At 45.5% G+C, this 18,644-nt stretch overlaps 2 protein-coding genes across 2 annotated transcripts; both read right to left on the reverse strand.

Moving 5' to 3' along the window:
• Positions 1-669: 669 nt before the first annotated feature.
• LOC109879977 (unique cartilage matrix-associated protein) lies at positions 670-4,214 on the reverse strand. The gene is made up of 5 exons (XM_020472189.2): positions 4,095-4,214; positions 3,809-3,874; positions 3,625-3,720; positions 1,606-1,704; positions 670-1,202 (listed from the first exon to the last, which is right to left on the reverse strand). The coding sequence occupies exons 1-5, from the start codon at positions 4,150-4,152 to the stop codon at positions 1,114-1,116; spliced, it is 408 nt and encodes a 135-aa protein (XP_020327778.1). The 5' UTR covers positions 4,153-4,214; the 3' UTR covers positions 670-1,113.
• Positions 4,215-7,641: 3,427 nt separating this feature from the next.
• LOC109879966 (phytanoyl-CoA dioxygenase, peroxisomal-like) lies at positions 7,642-16,809 on the reverse strand. Its single transcript, XM_020472173.1, has 7 exons — positions 16,733-16,809; positions 16,402-16,512; positions 15,897-16,057; positions 8,931-9,105; positions 8,699-8,831; positions 8,476-8,607; positions 7,642-8,368 (listed from the first exon to the last, which is right to left on the reverse strand). The coding sequence occupies exons 1-7, from the start codon at positions 16,807-16,809 to the stop codon at positions 8,315-8,317; spliced, it is 843 nt and encodes a 280-aa protein (XP_020327762.1). The 3' UTR covers positions 7,642-8,314.
• Positions 16,810-18,644: the final 1,835 nt, after the last annotated feature.

Consider the following 18,644-nt stretch of genomic DNA (forward strand, 5'->3'; position numbering starts at 1 on the left):
AAATTGTCTCCGGTGCTATATTGCGTCCTTACAGTCTGGGGGAGTCTTAGAGACAGCCAAAATAGTAACGGGGGCTGGATAAACAGAAGATTGGGTACGTCTGAACCAGGGAGTCTGCTCACTGTTTTGCGTCTCCCAAATGTGATTTAATAACAGCTTGACGTGATAGCCTGCCTCATCACAATGACTTAACAGTCGGTTGTATTGATCGAAGCAGGTTGTGTAGAACACAATCTATCAACCACACCATGTGACCAGGTCATGGCTCATATAAGGAACAAACAGACACTAGTTAAACTCCTGAGGTTAGAGACCTGCCTGTCACAGTCTTTTTAGTTGGACTTCTTTCCTCCAGTTTTCTCCTTTCTCTGTCTCTCTCTGTCTGTCCTCTGCCCAGTGCTGTCTAAAGTTTCAGCTGTGGAATGTTGGTAAGTCTCGCATGGAATCCCCAACTTTTGTCTCCGCCTGATGAGTTCCCCAGGACTCACTCGCACACTCATTTTATCATTCCTTCTTTCTCCAGCTTCTCTCTCCACCCTCCTTCAACTCTCTTTCTCACTCACACACACACACACATTTGATTCAGATTCTGAATCTATGCGCTTAAGAATTCACCCCCTGATTTATCAACACTTACTGTAACAGTAAGAGAAGCTATATATGCGGCAGTACATTGTAGTATTGTCTTTATTGCTGTCTGTGGTCCTGCATTACAGTATAGGTTTCACATTTGTGATTACGGTTACAATACAGAAAAGACCACACAGTTTGATACACAGACAGATGTGAAAGATACACAGACCACACAGATACATGCACAAAGATAGAGATTGAAATAAGCATGCATAGAAACACAACCAATCACGACAGCCTCCTTTTTCCAACTTGACCTGCCACACTCAGTCTTTAAAACGTTACATAATATTACCATTTTAAAATTGATTTGAATCGTTTTGTACTTAAACCTTTTTACTCCGAGGTGAGTGATGGTTTGGCCACCTCCCATGCTCTTGTTATGTCCGTCTGATAGGCTAGGTGTCTTTATTGACACAGGGTCCTGCCAATCACAGGCTGGTGCACTATGTTCTGATCTCCTTGGCCTATGGAGCATGCTCACCAACCGCGGGGATAACGGGGGTAGAGTCCATCATAGTGGAACTCACGCCACTGCTCTGTCTTCTCCCGTGTCCTCTCATCCTGCTCTGTGGATGGAGAGAGGAGAAGAAGGGAGCCGAGAGAGGGGAAAGGAAAAGGGTTGAGGGTTTCTTTGTTTGTGGCAACCTGCAGAGTGTCGAACGCGGAGGACTAAGAACGTGTATTTCTGTCCTTCGTGTGAAACACTTCGGTTTACTTATGTGGGAGAAAACCATTTCCAGAAACACATTAGGCACGATAACTACCACAAACCCAACACATCCCTACACAGACATGTGGTCAAAGTGTTCAGTGCAGCACACTGTGTGGTTCCTTTGATTAGACTCTGTGATTACTGCAGATAAATCAAGCTGTGGCGTTTACCACTAAGAGGTATAAGGGTCTGAGTTGAACCAAATGGGCACTTATGGTTTTAAACCTCATCTTTGGAACAGAGTTAGTCGGTCTTACCATCGCGCTCCTCTTCCACATAGTTCTCAAACTCGTTCCTCTGTTCGTCATAGTACTCCCTCCTCCTCTCATCAGCTGACAGCCTTACCCTCTGCTCAGCTACGGAGGGAGGGAGGGGGAAAGAGAGGGAAGCAAGGCGAAATGGAAGAAGGTGTTATGGTTAGTGAGGTAGAGTGAGATGTGTTGTCTTAGTTACGTCATGAACCTCGAAGATGTTTGGCGCCAAACTTCCAACCTGTCCTCACCTCACACTTTCCTCACGTCACACACTGCAGGCAGTCCACCTCTATCACACAGTGTTTGGGAGAGATACTGTACCTGTTGCTTTATACACACACACACACACACCCACAGGCCAGTACTGTATACATTGGACACTAGCCCTCATTGGGGTACTCATAGACGTTTTAAGGTGACATCACAACATTTCGAGTACACACACACAACAACAACACACACACTGAATAGTAGGTTGTTTTCTTACAAAATGGTTCGGTGGAATGAGGCTTTGCGGAAAGGAAACTTTCTCAGGTACTATGCTTACTGGTTGGGTTTGCTCTCTCTCTCTCTCTCTCTCTCTCTCTCTCTCTCTCTCTCTGTCTGTCTGTCTGTCTGTCTGTCTGTCTGTCTGTCTGTCTGTCTGTCTGTCTGATTCAATTCAATTCAATTCAAAGGGATTTATTGGCATGGGAAACATATGTTTACATTGCCAAAGAAAGTTAAATGAACACTAAACATTACACTCACAATTTTCAAAGGGATAGACACATTTCAAATGTCATATTATGGCTATGCACAGTGTTATAATGATTATGAAAATAGGGAAAATAAATAAACGTAAATGTGGGTTGTATTTACAATGGTGTTTGTTCTTCACTCGTTGCCCTTGTGGCAAACAGGTCACAAATCTCTCTTTCTCTCCCTCTCTCTTTCTCTCCCTCTGTCTCTCTGTCTCTGTCGTCGTGGCTGCAGACCTCCTCACGTGTCTTACTGTAAACCAGTGACCAAGTTAACAGACCTTTTCATTATCCTCCTCAGGTTTCTTCTCTTTCTTTTCTCTCTCTCATTTCCTCTTGTTGTCTCTCTCTCTCTCTGCACTAGAATGGTTCATTGGTCCACACATTCCTGTCTCAGCTCCTGCAGTGCCCTCCCTGCTACCTGCGCATCACTCCCCTAACACGGTCACAACAAAGTCGTATACACCTACACACACATTCACACACACACACACTTCTCCACCTTCTCTCTCGTACACACCCAGCGCCTCAGTGACTGGCTGGCAGGCAATATAAACAGTATTTTGTAACTAAAACTTTCAAGGAATGTGGGCTTATTTTCTCTGACCAGTGGCCCAGAGAGGTGCACTGACAGGGAGCTGGAGCAGACGACAGCCTATCTGTCTCTGGGACTGGCTGAGAGGGACAGAGAGAGAGAGGGAGAGAAGCTGCTCCATACTACCCTGTGACTCCTTTTGCTGCCTCCAGCCAGTGTGTGTGTGTGTGAGTGTGAGTGTGTGTGAGAGTGTGTGTGTGTGTGTGTGTGTGTGTGTGTGTGTGTGTGTGTGTGTGTGTGTGTGTGTGTGTGTGTGTGTGTGTGTGTGTGTGTGTATGTGTGTGTGTGTGTGTGTGTGTGTGTGTGTGTGTGTGTGTGTGTGTGTGTGTGTGTGTGTGTGTGTGTGAAACAGATGGCTTCAAATGCTTTTAAGCTTTTGGGGCAGCTGCTAGCGATTCACCTGTGGGTGATTTGGAGTCTTTAGTCTGCCCTCAGAGTTCACAGCCATGACCTCAAACCACACCATCCAACATTTTAATCCACAGACCATCAAATTAATAGACTTTGAGTACACACACACACACCCACACACACCACCAGCCTCTACAGAGTGCTGTACCTCCCAAAACAAACTGTCCATAATGGCACTAGCAACTTCAACCACATGCAAACACTACCATCATCAACCTGCATGCCCCCTGCCCTGGCTCCATGGTAACGCCCCATAGTGATGGTAAACAGCCTTACCGAGGACCTCCGCCTCATGTTTGGCCGAGCGCCGACTACGCTTTTTGAAGAAATTTGCTGCATCCGCCTCAGGCATGAAGACTCGCCGAGCTGACCCTGGGGGCAGAGGGTAGCAGGGAAGGGTCAAAGAGGGCCATTGGGGTCACTTAGGTTGGGGAGGGGGAATGGAACATATGACACTCACCTTTGGGCTCTGCAGCTTTTCCCTCTCTTCCATCTGCCACCGATGCACTCCGCACCCCGGGGGAGACTGGGAAAGACAGAGGTTTTTGTCAATTTTACACTTGAGCTGATCAGCAAGTCCTCTTTCTAGAAATTATGCACATGCACCTTTCAGAAAAGGTCTGAAAACATCAAACCATTGCCATAATTTTTTTTTTTTTAAGTCACCCTACACCTCCTCTACCATACCCTTCCTTGACCCCCCCCCCCACCCTCCCAGCATGTCAACCCCCTATCGTGGTACTTACATGTGAGGATGAGGAGGGTGGCGAGCAGAGAAAGAAAGACCAGATGAGTCCAGGACATGATGAAGAATACAGTGAAGCAGCGCTGCGAACAGTTATGAACTGAGAGAGGAGGGGGAGAGGGAGAGGCAAGGGAGGGAGAGGGGAGGGAGGGAGGGAGAGGCGAGGGATGGAGAGAGTGGGTGTGAAGAGAAAGAGAAAGAGAGGGAGTTTTGGGGGAGGAGGGACAGCTGGAATTTCATTCGCCCAGAGGAGGGGTGAGGAGAGGGGGCATGAAATATAACCTGAGACAGAATCTGTGTTGTCGTTACTGAGAGACACTTAAGAACCCACGAGAAAAATCTGCAGAGTGCAATGAGTTCGAGGCACTTTAAGGATCATTTGAACTTCCAAACAAAATGTTTCATGCAGAAGGAGAGATAGGAGAGAAGGATGAGAGAGTGGGAAGTATAGGAGAAGGAGAGAGCGCGTGAGAAGGAGCAGAGGCAGAGATTGACGTTCATTACACCTCACAAATCATAAGGGTGTCACTGATCTAAGTCGCAGTATAAGAGCCACACACAGCACAGGGAGTTGAGGAGGATAGTGTGTATGTGGTCTGCTCCGGGTTACTGATCTGAGGTCAGTTCAGGCCAATGAGGGCACATCTTTCATCACTATCCAATCAGTGACCAGGGTCTCGCTGGAGATGTCAAAGCTGCTTTTGTATCCATCAGTTTGTACGTGTGAAGATGTAGTGTGTGTTTCGTGTTTTCAACTCTGATGTTTTTTGCTGCTTGGAAGACTTGTAGACCAGGAGACTCTTAATGAGGAGATGCAGATGGGGATTAAAATGTGTTTGTCTGTGTGTTTGTCTGTGTGTCCACCTGTTGTATTGTGTGTGTGGATGCATATGTTTTCCCCCTGAGGAGAAGCAGGTGTGTGTGTTTCGTGTTGATGCATGCCAGCCGTGACAGACCTGGGCATATGCAAAGCAGCAGAGCCCATTAGCCACTCTGGCATGGATGATCTCAGTACTGTGCATTGCCCCGATGGGCACAGCTCTCATAAGTTACAAACAATGTGGCTGGAGAGGAATATGTGGAATGGTATCAAATACTTGTAACACATGGTTTCCATGTATTTGATGCCCTTCCATTTGCTCAGTTCCAGACATCATTATGAGCCGTCCTCTCCTTAGCAGCCTCCACTGACATTACCCTCATATGACACAACTTATTCACACACAAATGGTAAGTCTTACAAATGATCACTGTAATTCCAGCATCAGTTAGTGAAGTTCCTTCCCTGTCAACCTATTTATGGTCTACTTTTCTTTTTTTCATACCTGGTTTATGACCTTTCACCCCAGGTGTGTGATGGTGTGTGACCCTTGCAGTGAGTGTGTTGCATAGGAGAAGGTGAGTTTTTTTGTTGTACCTCTTTCACACATACACACACACAGGTATGATTGGCAAGCAGGCAAACTAAATGTGCTATCGTGAGAATGATTGTTGAGATATCTCCACTTAATAACGAAATAGATTCACTGCTGCTATCAAAGTCCTTCCTCCTCCCCTTCTTCCTCCTCTCTCTCCTCCTCATTTCCCTGTCTTCCTCCTCTTCTCTCCTCCTGCTCCTCCTCCACACCCTCCTCCTGTCCTCTCCTCTTCCTCCTCTCTTTCTCCTCTCCTCTTCCTCCTTCTCCCCTTCCTCTTCCTCTCCTCCTCCTCATGTCCTCCTTCTCTCATCTTCCTCCTCTTCTCTTCTCTCCACTCCTGACCCACCTCCTCCTCCACCTCCTCTCCTCCTCTTCTCTTTTCAACAAGTGCTACATTACGTGTCAATGACGTCAGACAGTGTTATCCAAGTGCTTTGAAATGTGTATGTCCCATATATATGAGAACTTAGAAGGCTTAGCTGACATGTCTGTTGTATGTTTTTTATATATAATACATGTAACATTTCTGTTGTCTAAATGTTAACCACCCATAGAAGTCTATGAATCTTGTTAGTGTATTTGATGCCATATGTATTACTGACAAGTTCCAGGTAGAACAGATAAGAATCTCGTTAAATTCTTTTATATCTTTTCCGTGTGGGGAAGTGCTGATGCAGCCAGTCAAGATGCTCTCAAATGGTGCAGCTGTATAACCTTTTGGGGATCTGAGGGCCCATGCCAAATCTTTTCAGCCTCCTGAGGGGGAAAAGCTGAATAACTTTTTACTGTTTCACATTCAAGCTTCAAGGTGAAGTTCAGTATTTTTTCTTCTTTCCTCTAAAAGGAATCTACCTTCAGTATCTATGTAGCCACAATAATGACAAACAGCCAGACCACCTCCACAAATACTGCAGAAGTCATCATCCAGTTTACAATGCATTAACTCCACCTTGAGGACTGTTCATGCATTTACATAAACACATGCAGTTGTCTATGAGCTCTCTTTAAGATTCTCTCCATAGGAAACTGGGCAGAGGAGTCTGTCCTTGGCTTCTGTTTATCTGAGTGAATTAGTGCCTTAGAGATGTGTGTGTGTGTGTGTGTGTGTGTGTGTGTGTGTGTGTGTGTGTGTGTGTGTGTGTGTGTGTGTGTGTGTGTGTGTGTGTGTGTGTGTGTGTGTGTGTGTGTGTGTGTGTGTGTGTGTGTGTGTGATCATGAAAAGAGTATGAGGTTTGTGGGTATTGATTTTGACACTGAATTACATGTGTAGGGTTGGTAGGATATCATGTATGGTGTCTGTGATTAAACGGTAGACTCTGAATGGAATGGCTGTTCTCCTTTCCAGGACACACAGACGCGCGTGGCACGGCACACACACACACCCAGCCCTTAGGTGTTTTCTTTGGTTCCACAGGAGAGGTACACACGCAGCCCTTAGGTGTTTTCTTTGGTTCCACAGGAGAGGTACCAGCCCTAGTCAGGAAACATCTCAGCCTCCGTTTGAAAACACAGGGGAAACACTCGCCTCACACACATAAACTCTCTTTCCTTCACACATATGTAGATCCTATCACTTGCCTGGTATCCAGACTGGTGGTGTATATGGAAATTGGACTTGGATGCTATCCATCTTAATTGTAATGCTCTTTCTCTGTCTTTAAATGGTCCTTTTTGTTCCATCCCCCCCCCCCCCCTCACTATTCTAAGAACTCTACCTCCCCCCAACACTGTGTCTGGATCTGGGACAAGGTGGGACACTGGGATTGTACGTGTCTCCAAGGTGATGGAGATTTCACAGAGCTTTAGCCGCTGAATATTCATGAGGCCTGGGGCCGGGGGGAGGAGCTGGCTGGGAGTGTGTCTGGAAAGCAGATTGGGTCGAGGGGGAAGGGGAAGTTTAGGTAAAACACATCAGATTTAGGGGATCAAGAATGGTCTCTGAGGTGGTGTGTGTGTCTGGGATGTGGCACAAAGGAGTGAGGAAACCAAAAGAGTATCTCACCCTCCTCATTAGAATCTCACCCTCCTCATTAGAATCTCACCATCCTCATTAGAATCTCACCCTCCTCATTAGAATATCACCATCCTCACTAGAACTCCAAGGAACAGATGATAAAGAGAGTAAAGCAATTGATTCTGAGTCTGTTTATTGTTAGTTACATCGACAATAATGAAAGGAAATCACATAAACTAATTTTCAAACCATTTTTAAACATAAGTACTCATTACAAACTCATTAAAAGCAGCATAGATTTGATTGTTAAGGCGGGGATGTAAAATACAACTAGGATTCTGTTATATTGAGGCATCAAGGTTACTGGTATTTCATGGTGGACTGGTCTACAAAGCGACACCCTGAGTACCTGGTTTCCAAAGTGAACTAAAACACACCCATATTCATAACAGCAATAGCCTGCTATTCACCTTCATCCACTCATCTCTTTCATATACACTCTCTTTCTCCCAGTCTATCACGCTCTCTCTCTCTCTCTCTCACACATTCTACCTCTGCTCCTCTCACTTCAGTCCACCACACAGTAAGTACTTTATTGTTAGGCAGAAGATGATTACATCAATCAATGTTTAACTGTGCAATTAACATCCATTTAGTTTAATATGTTGAACACACCCGGAAAACATCCCTGACTGGACACTTGGACACTCTCTCTCGCCCAATGAATAAATGACTCCTGTCACTGAGACTCAGTTTATTGGCTGGTGGATTTGTCAACTTTTTTCAATCTCCTTTGATTGGTAGGTTGTTACTGGTGAGTGACCGTCACACTGCGGTGGGCGGGCTCTCTCACAGATTGGTCCTATCCCCTTGCACCAGACAGCCCCTTACAGCCCAGGTATCCTATAACACATGCAACAGACAGTGTTAGACACAGCACACTGTTACACACAGTTTATTAACAATGTGTTTGATGTATACTGTGTCACTCCTGCAGAGATGTGATGTACCTCGAATGTGGCGTCATCAACAGCATATTTGCTTGCTGCGATCTCGTACACCTCCTTCCCTATGTTCTCCTGGGTGGTTCCCCTCGCGTCAATGGAGTAGCAGTTAGCTCCGGCATAGTGGCAGGGGATGGCCTACACCCACACACACTTCCATGATTTATGGATCCTAGAATGGTTAGGTATATATGGCTTCCAGAGCGTTTTTCAGTGGTGAGTGTGTTACCTTGCGGAAGCCCTGCTTCTGGTTCATTTCAGATCCATGAATCAATAGAGGGTGGAAGAACACTGTCTCCTTTCTCCATCTCCAGGTGCACCCTGGGATGATTGGGGTCATAGTCACGGACACCGTGGTACATCTTATTGACCCCGCCCCGAGGAAGAGGAAAGGGAAGTGATGTCACAAGATCTAGTGGGGGTAGTCATGCTTGTTGAGGATGCAGCTGTGTGTGTACTACCTCCCACTCTGGGTAGTCGTGTTCTTTGAGGGTGCCATGGTGAGAACCAGGAAGGACCACCAGGGAGTGAACCTTCTCCATGGCGGTCCAGGACCACACAATACGGTCCGCCGGACAGAGTGGAAAATAATGCAGGTCCTGGTGCATGGAGTGACGAGATGTCTTATTACCTGAGCTAGATCACACACACAAATAAACATATATTAAATAGACAGACTCCCTGTTTTCACTCTCTAGAAGGTGTGTCTATGTGTGTCTTTCTGGATAAGGGTCAGTGTTAGGGGTTGAAGGTCAGGGGTTAGAGTTCAGACCTGTGTCTGAGGGCTTGTTGATCAGCATGGTGTGCATGGCCATGATGTTGGACCAGTGAAACACTCCACATATCAAATCAAATTTATTTATATAGCCCTTCGTACATCAGCTGATATCTCAAAGTGCTGTACAGAAACCCAGCCTAAAACCCCAAACAGCAAGCAATGCAGGTGTAGAAGCACGGTGGCTAGGAAAAACTCCCTAGAAAGGCCAATACCTAGGAAGAAACCTAGAGAGGAACCAGGCTATGTGGGGTGGCCAGTCCTCTTCTGGCTGTGCCGGGTGGAGATTATAACAGAACATGGCCAAGATGTTCAAATGTTCATAAATGACCAGCATGGTCGAATAATAATAAGGCAGAACAGTTGAAACTAGAGCAGCAGCACAGTCAGGTGGAAGTTGAAACTGGAGCAGCAGCATGGCCAGGTGGACTGGGGACAGCAAGGAGTCATCATGTCAGGTAGTCCTGGGGCATGGTCCTAGGGCTCAGGTCCTCCGAGAGAGAGAAAGAAAGAGAGAAGGAGAGAATTAGAGAACGCACACTTAGATTCACACAGGACACCGAATAGGACAGGAGAAGTACTCCAGATATAACAAACTGACCCCAGCCCCCCGACACAAACTACTGCAGCATAAATACTGGAGGCTGAGACAGGAGGGGTCAGGAGACACTGTGGCCCCATCCGAGGACACCCCCCGGACAGAGCACATAATAGTGCTCAGATGGTGCCGGAAGAAATGGCAACCGTTTTACAGGCGCCTAACCAATTGTGCTATTATGTGGGTTTTTTTCGTGTTATTTGTAACTTATTTTGTACATAATATTTCTGCCACCGTATCTTACCGCAAAAAGAGCTTCTGGATATCAAGACAGCGATCACTCACATCAGATCAGCCAAAGATATTTTCTTCAAAAAGCAGGACACACAGGATGTACTTCAGACACTCGACAAGGCCAATATCCCCGTCATTGGCAGGAGAAAGAGACGCAGGTATAGAGGACACAGGGCGGTGTGCCTTGTAAGGATCCGCCGACGACGAGTGGGAATTCTGCCCTTTCCATCAATATTACTTGCCGACGTACAATCATTTGACAATAAATTAGACGAGGTATGATCATGAATATCCTACCAACGGGACATCAAAAACTGTAATATCTTATGTTTCACCGAATCGTGGCTGAGTGATGACATGGATAACATTCAGCTGGCATGATATACCCTGCACCGGCTAGATAAAACAAGGGGAGGCGGTCTGTGTATATTTGTAAACAACAGCTGGCGCATGAAATTTAAGGAAGTCTCTAGATTTTGCTCACCTGAGTATCTCATGATAAGCTGTAGACCACACTATTTGCCAAGACAGTTTTCATCTATATTTTTCGTGGCTGTTTATTTACCACCACAGACGGATGCTGGCACTAAGACCGTACTCAGTCAGCTGTATAAGGAAATAAGCAAACAGGAAAACGCCCACCCAGGTTGGCACTCCTACTGGCCGGGGACTTTAATGCAGGAAAAATGAATTCAGTCTTACCTAATTTCTATCAGCATGTTAAATATGCAACCAGAGGGAAAATAAACTCTAGACCACCTTAACACCACACACAGAGACGCATACAAAGCTCTCCCTCACCCCCCCATTTGGCAAATCTGACCATAATTCCATCCTCCTGATTCCTGTTTACGAGCGAAAACTAAAGCAGGAAGCACAAGTGACTCGGTCAATAAATAAGTGGTCAGATGACGCAGATGCTAAGCTACACCACATCAGTCACTGGCTTCATAAATAAGTGCATCGATGACTTCATCCCCACAGTGACTGTACGTACATACCCCAACCAGAAGCCATGGATTACAGGCAACATCCTCACTGAACTAAAGGTTAGAGCTGCCACCTTCAAGGAGCGGGACTCTATCCCGGACGCTTAGAAGAAATCCTGGTACGCCCTCTGACGAATCATCAAAAAGGCAAAGCTCCAATACAGGACTAAAATTGAATCATACTACATCAGCTCCGACGCTCATTGGATGTGGCAGAGCCTGCAAACTATTACAGACTACAAATGGAAGCACAGCTGCGAGCTGCCCAGTGACACAAGCCTACCAGACGAGCTAAATAACTTATATGTTCGCGTCGAGGCAAGCAACATTGAGGCATGCATGAGAGCATCAGCTGTTCTGGACGACTGTGTGATCACGCTCTCCGTAGCCGACGTCAGTAAGACCTTAAAACAATCACAAGGCCGCTGGGCCAGACGGATTACCTAGACGGGTGCTCCGGGCATGTGCTGACCAAATGGCAAGTGTCTTCACTGACATTTTCAACATGTCACTGATTGAGGCTGTAACACCAACATATTTCAAGCAGACCACCATAGTCCCTGTGCCCAAGAACACTAAGGTAACCTGCCTAAATGACTATCGAGCCATAGCATTCACGTCTGTAGCCATGAAGTGCTGTGATAGGCTGGTCATGGCTCACATTAACACAATTATCCCAGAAACCCTAGACTCACTCCAATTTGCATACCGCTCAAATAACAACAAATCAACTGTGACGCTTTGGGCTATGTGCCCTGAACAACTACAAAGTTAACTTCCCACAAAACAGGTGGGGGAAAAGGGTACCTAAGTATGGTTCTCAATCAGAGACAACGATAGACAGCGGCCTCTGATTGAGAACCACACCCGGCCAAACACATAGAAATAGAAAAACATAGAAAAAAGGACATAGAATGCCCACCCTAGTCACACCCTGGCCTAACCAAAATAGAGAATAAAAAGCCTCTCTATGGCCAGGGCGTGACAGGTATTCATTGACTACGGCTCAGCGTTCAACACCATAGTGCCCTCAAAGCTCATCACTAAGCTAAGGATCCTGGGACTAAACACCTCCCTCTGCAACTTGATCCTGAACTTCCTGACAGGCCGTCCCCAGGTGGTAAGGGCAGGTAACAACACATCTGTCACGCTGATCCTCAACACTGGAGCCACTCAAGGGTGCGTGTACAGTCCCCTCCTGTACTCCCTGTTCACCCACTACTGCATGGCCAGGCACGACTCCACCACATCATTAAGTTTGCAGATGACACGCCTGATCACTGACAACGACGAGACAGCCTATAGGGATGAGGTCAGAGACCTGGCCGGGTGGTGCCAGAATAACAACCTATCCCTCAACGTAATCAAGACAAAGGAGATGATTGTGGACTACAGGAAAAGGAGGACCGAGCACGCCCCCATTCTCATCGACCGGGCTGTAGTGGAGCAGGTTGAGAGCTTCAAGTTCCTTGGCGTCCACATCACTAACAAACTAGAATGGTCCAAACACACCAAGACAATCGTGAAGAGGGCACGACAAAGCCTATTCCCCCTCAGGAAACTAAAAAGATTTGTCATGGGTCCTCAGATCCTCAAAAGGTTCTACAGCTGCAACATTGAGAGCGGTTGAGTGGTTGCATCACTGCCTGGTACGGCAACTGCTCAGCCTTCGACAGCAAGACACTACAGAGGGTAGTGCGTACGGCACCGACCATCACTGGGGCTAAGCTACCTGCCATCCAGGACCTCTATACCAGGTGGTGTCAGAGGAAGGCCCTCAAAATTGTCAAAGACTCCAGCCACCCCAGTCATAGACTGTTCTCTCTGCTACCACATGGCAAGAGGTACCAAAAGGATTCTCAACAGCTTTTAACCCCAAGCCATAATACTCCTGAACAGCTAATCAAATGGCTACCCGGATTATGCATTGTGTTCCGCCAACCCCTCTTTCACCCTGCTGCTACTCTCTGTTAATCATCTTTGCATAGTCCCTTGAACTAATCCTACATGTACATATTACCTCAAATAGCCCGACTAACAGGTGCACCCACACATTGACTCTGTACAGGTACCACCTGTATATTGCCTCTGTACAGGTACCACCTGTATATTGCCTCTGTACAGGTACCACCTGTATATTGCCTCTGTACAGGTACCACCTGTATATTGACTCTGTACAGGTACCACCTGTATATTGCCTCTGTACAGCTACCACCTGTATATTGCCTCTGTACAGGTACCACCTGTATATTGCCTCTGTACAGGTACCACCTGTATATTGACTCTGTACAGGTACCACCTGTATATTGACTCTGTACAGGTACCACCTGTATATTGCCTCTGTACAGGTACCACCTGTATATTGCCTCTGTACAGGTACCACCTGTATATTGCCTCTGTACAGGTACCACCTGTATATTGACTCTGTACAGGTACCACCTGTATATTGCCTCTGTACAGGTACCACCTGTATATTGCCTCTGTACAGGTACCACCTGTATATTGCCTCTGTACAGGTACCACCTGTATATTGACTCTGTACAGGTACCACCTGTATATTGCCTCTGTACAGGTACCACCTGTATATTGCCTCTGTACAGGTACCACCTGTATATTGCCTCTGTACAGGTACCACCTGTATATTGACTCTGTACAGGTACCACCTGTATATTGCCTCTGTACAGGTACCACCTGTATATTGCCTCTGTACAGGTACCACCTGTATATTGACTCTGTACAGGTACCACCTGTATATTGCCTCTGTACAGGTACCACCTGTATATTGCCTCTGTACAGGTACCACCTGTATATTGCCTCTGTACAGGTACCACCTGTATATTGCCTCTGTACAGGTACCACCTGTATATTGCCTCTGTACAGGTACCACCTGTATATTGACTCTGTACAGGTACCACCTGTATATTGACTCTGTACAGGTACCACCTGTATATTGCCTCTGTACAGGTACCACCTGTATATTGCCTCTGTACAGGTACCACCTGTATATTGCCTCTGTACAGGTACCACCTGTATATTGCCTCTGTACAGGTACCACCTGTATATTGACTCTGTACAGGTACCACCTGTATATTGACTCTGTACAGGTACCACCTGTATATTGCCTCTGTACAGGTACCACCTGTATATTGCCTCTGTACAGGTACCACCTGTATATTGCCTCTGTACAGGTACCACCTGTATATTGACTCTGTACAGGTACCACCTGTATATTGACTCTGTACAGGTACCACCTGTATATTGCCTCTGTACAGGTACCACCTGTATATTGACTCTGTACAGGTACCACCTGTATATTGCCTCTGTACAGGTACCACCTGTATATTGCCTCTGTACAGGTACCACCTGTATATTGCCTCTGTACAGCTACCACCTGTATATTGCCTCTGTACAGGTACCACCTGTATATTGCCTCTGTACAGGTACCACCTGTATATTGACTCTGTACAGGTACCACCTGTATATTGCCTCTGTACAGGTACCACCTGTATATTGACTCTGTACAGGTACCACCTGTATATTGACTCTGTACAGGTACCACCTGTATATTGACTCTGTACAGGTACCACCTGTATATTGCCTCTGTACAGGTACCACCTGTATATTGACTCTGTACAGGTACCACCTGTATATTGACTCTGTACAGGTACCACCTGTATATTGCCTCTGTACAGGTACCACCTGTATATTGCCTCTGTACAGGTACCACCTGTATATTGCCTCTGTACAGGTACCACCTGTATATTGCCTCTGTACAGGTACCACCTGTATATTGCCTCTGTACAGGTACCACCTGTATATTGACTCTGTACAGGTACCACCTGTATATTGACTCTGTACAGGTACCACCTGTATATTGCCTCTGTACAGGTACCACCTGTATATTGACTCTGTACAGGTACCACCTGTATATTGACTCTGTACAGGTACCACCTGTATATTGCCTCTGTACAGGTACCACCTGTATATTGACTCTGTACAGGTACCACCTGTATATTGACTCTGTACAGGTACCACCTGTATATTGACTCTGTACAGGTACCACCTGTATATTGACTCTGTACAGGTACCACCTGTATATTGACTCTGTACAGGTACCACCTGTATATTGCCTCTGTACAGGTACCACCTGTATATTGCCTCACTACCGTTATTTTTTACTGTTTTTATTTTTATTGAATTTTTCTTATCTATTGTTTACCTAATACCTATTTTTTACTTAGGAACTGCACTGTTGGTTAAGGGCTTGTATTCTGCGCACGTGACAAATACACTTTGATTTGATTTGAATGCAGGATATGAGAACGACAAAGACAAGTGAAATAATAAAGAAATAAAGGACAGAAAGACTGTAAGAAGAACGTGTGTGTTGAGCTTGAGAGAGAGTGTGTGTGTGTGTGCTTGAGAGAGAGTGTGTGTGTGTGCTTGAGAGAGAGTGTGTGTGCTTGAGAGTGTGTGTGTGTGCTTGAGAGAGAGAGTGTGTGTGTGTGTGTGTGTGTGTGTGTGCGTGCGTGCGTGTGAATGAATGCGTCCGTGTCAGCCTGATCACTAGAAATACACTTTGATTTCGGACGTTTGAAAAGGTCCTAAAAACATATGTATGCCTTCCTCGGCGCGAACTTGTGATGCTCGGGGACGAAGCGCGCTGCTCAGACCACTGCGCTACGGCAGCTCCCAATGCTCTACCAAGCCGCAATGAATAATTAATCCATCAAAAATAGCTGTTAATCCAAAAGATGTCGAATTTCGAAGGGAAACTATGAGATCTGATGCAGTCCGGATGCGTGGGTGTGTGTCCATGCAGTGTGTGTACCTGGTTCCAGGCTACAGTAGCGGAATAACTCAGGCTCTTCCTGCAGCTTGGAGATGGCCTTCTGGTCAGGGATGAACTCTGACTTGGCGATGGACACGTCCCTCATCACCACCAGCCCCGGGACCTGCACCTCCCGACGGAATATCCGCTCAAACGCCGCCCTGCCACACACACACACACACACAAACTCAGTCCTTGTTCAGTGTAGCATCACTAATTAAGCCCAGCTGGTAAAGCCATGTGTCTCTGGTACAGAGGAGCAGTGTTCTAGTGTTCTGCTGGTGAACCATGCTGCATGTGGGGTCAAAGACAGGGGACATATTGAAGCGCTGGTGGAGACAGTCAAGTGAAGTGATCTTCAGGCATTTTTCTCTTCTGTGGTCTTTTTCTACTTTTATCATTGAGCATTCTACGTTAGACGCCTGTTTTTTGTTTATCTAGTGTTATCCTTTCAGTAACATCTGAGACCTTTTCTGTTGTCTCTCTCATGGTGTTGTGGCCTTACCTGAATCTGTCAATGTGCTCCCCAGACACCAGGCCCTTGATAAGAAGAAAGCCATCCTCCTCATAGGAGATTCTCTGCTCAGTGCTCAGCAGATCATTGTCAAAGGAATACCTGGATACAGCAAGTGAATGACAGTGTGATAAACGCTTATTAGACTCAGAGTGATGGTAACTCAAAGTTGAATGAACTACTGAGATGATCTCAGCATTGTGTAATGTGCACAGTAAGTAGGGCAAGGGTCAATATCTGTACTTTTAGACTGTCCTGATATAAGGCCATTGACATGGTCAAAAGCAGCACAAATAGGAGATTGATGTGTCACTTACTGTACCTCAGTGCTTGTGGTTGATAGTAGGCAACGTTTTTGCCAGAGGTTGATGCTTGCTTTATGCAATGAATTAAGGCCATATATGAATTATTTCCTACAACAAAATTGTTATTTGTAGCTATTACACATTTATGTAAGCTATGTTATACCGTTAATTATAACAACAAATTAAATTGTGAATAAGCTATAGCCTAATAGTTAGACTATACAAGCGGGCGTTTTACGCATTCATAGGCTATAAGATAATGTAGTTTATATGCATAAATGAACACATTTACAGAAAAGAAATACATTTTGCAATGTTATAGTTCCACTTCCAATGCTCAGTTTGCTCTGAAAAAGCCTGACAATTACAGTAAAACAGTTGAAAAGGATACAACAAAAGAAGATGGTCGATCGAGATGATTCACGACCAATTTCAGTCTGTCTGCCGCTCCAGACATTTTGCAAGAATATATGTTTTATTGTGTATTCCCTTCGATGCGCAGACAGCCATATGCCCACTGTTATGTAGACCTATGCTGCTGGTGTAGGCTACTCTCCAACTAGGTCAAGGTTCACAAGTGAGAATGTCACACCCTGATCTGTTTCACCTGTCTTGTGATTGTCTCCAGGTGTCACCCATCTTCCCCATTATCCTCTGTGTATTTATACCTGTGTTCTCTTTGTTTCGTTTGTAGAACCTTCCAGCGTTTCCCCTTGCTCCTGTCTTGGTTCCTGTTTTATAGGTTTTGCTGGTTTTGACCCTTCTGCCTGCCCTGACCCTGAGCTTGCCTGCCGTCCTGCACCTTTGCCCCACTACTCTGAATTACCGACCTCTGCCTGACCTGACCCTGACTGCCATCCTATACCTTTGCCCCTGTTGTTGTAATAAACATTGTTACTTTGACACAGTCTGCATCTGGGTCTTACCTTAAACGTGATAGAGAAGGACATTGACAGATGCGCACACACACACACACACACACACACACACACACACACACACACACACACACACACACACACACACACACACACACACACACACACACACACACACACACACACACGTTTGTTGTACTTTTCTTTTGGGGTAAAAACAATTGAGTCCCATTCAATATCCTATTTTCCCTTACATCTAACCCTTAACCTAACCCTTACCTTAATACACACAACAACAAAAAACCTAACCCTAAACTGAACCCTAATTGTAACCCTTTTGGTCCCCACAAGGATAGTAAAACCAAACACACACACACACACACTATTAATTGAATGGAAGCTTTCCCTCATTTCAGCCTGGCCGCAGAGCTCATTTCAGTCATGGTCAACAACAACAACAAACAAGGAAATAAATAATTGGACACAAAACACTAAATACCACTCCTCAATCCTGTCCGATGGCAACCATCCGCATATGCCCACAAGACATGAGAGAATAAAAGAAAACAGAGCATCTTCGTGACAAACTTACAAAACATGCAACAGATATAGCCTTATAATTGAATGAACTATTATGGGACAGAAATCAACAGATATAGCCTAAATATTGAATAAACTATTATGGGACAGAGATCAACAGATATAGCCTAAATATTGAATAAACTATTATGGGACAGAGATCAACAGATATAGCCTAAATATTGAATAAACTATTAGGGGACAGAGATCAAAAGATATGGCTTAAATATTGAATAAACTATTAGGGGACAGAAATCAACAGGCGCAGACTCAAGTGAGAATGAATTCCCTTAGCCTAAGTAGATCGATCCATGCATGCTTCCAAAATCAAATGGCCCAATCCAATTCCAAGAGTTAATCAATTAATAGCAGGAGTGGAAAAAGTACACAATTGCCATACTTGAGTAAAAGTAAAGATACCTTAATAGAAAATGACTCAAGTAAAAGTGAAAGTCCCCCAGTGAAATACTAC

This window comes from Oncorhynchus kisutch, linkage group LG9 (genome assembly GCF_002021735.2).
Source record: "Oncorhynchus kisutch isolate 150728-3 linkage group LG9, Okis_V2, whole genome shotgun sequence".
Classification (NCBI taxonomy): Eukaryota; Metazoa; Chordata; class Actinopteri; order Salmoniformes; family Salmonidae; genus Oncorhynchus; species Oncorhynchus kisutch.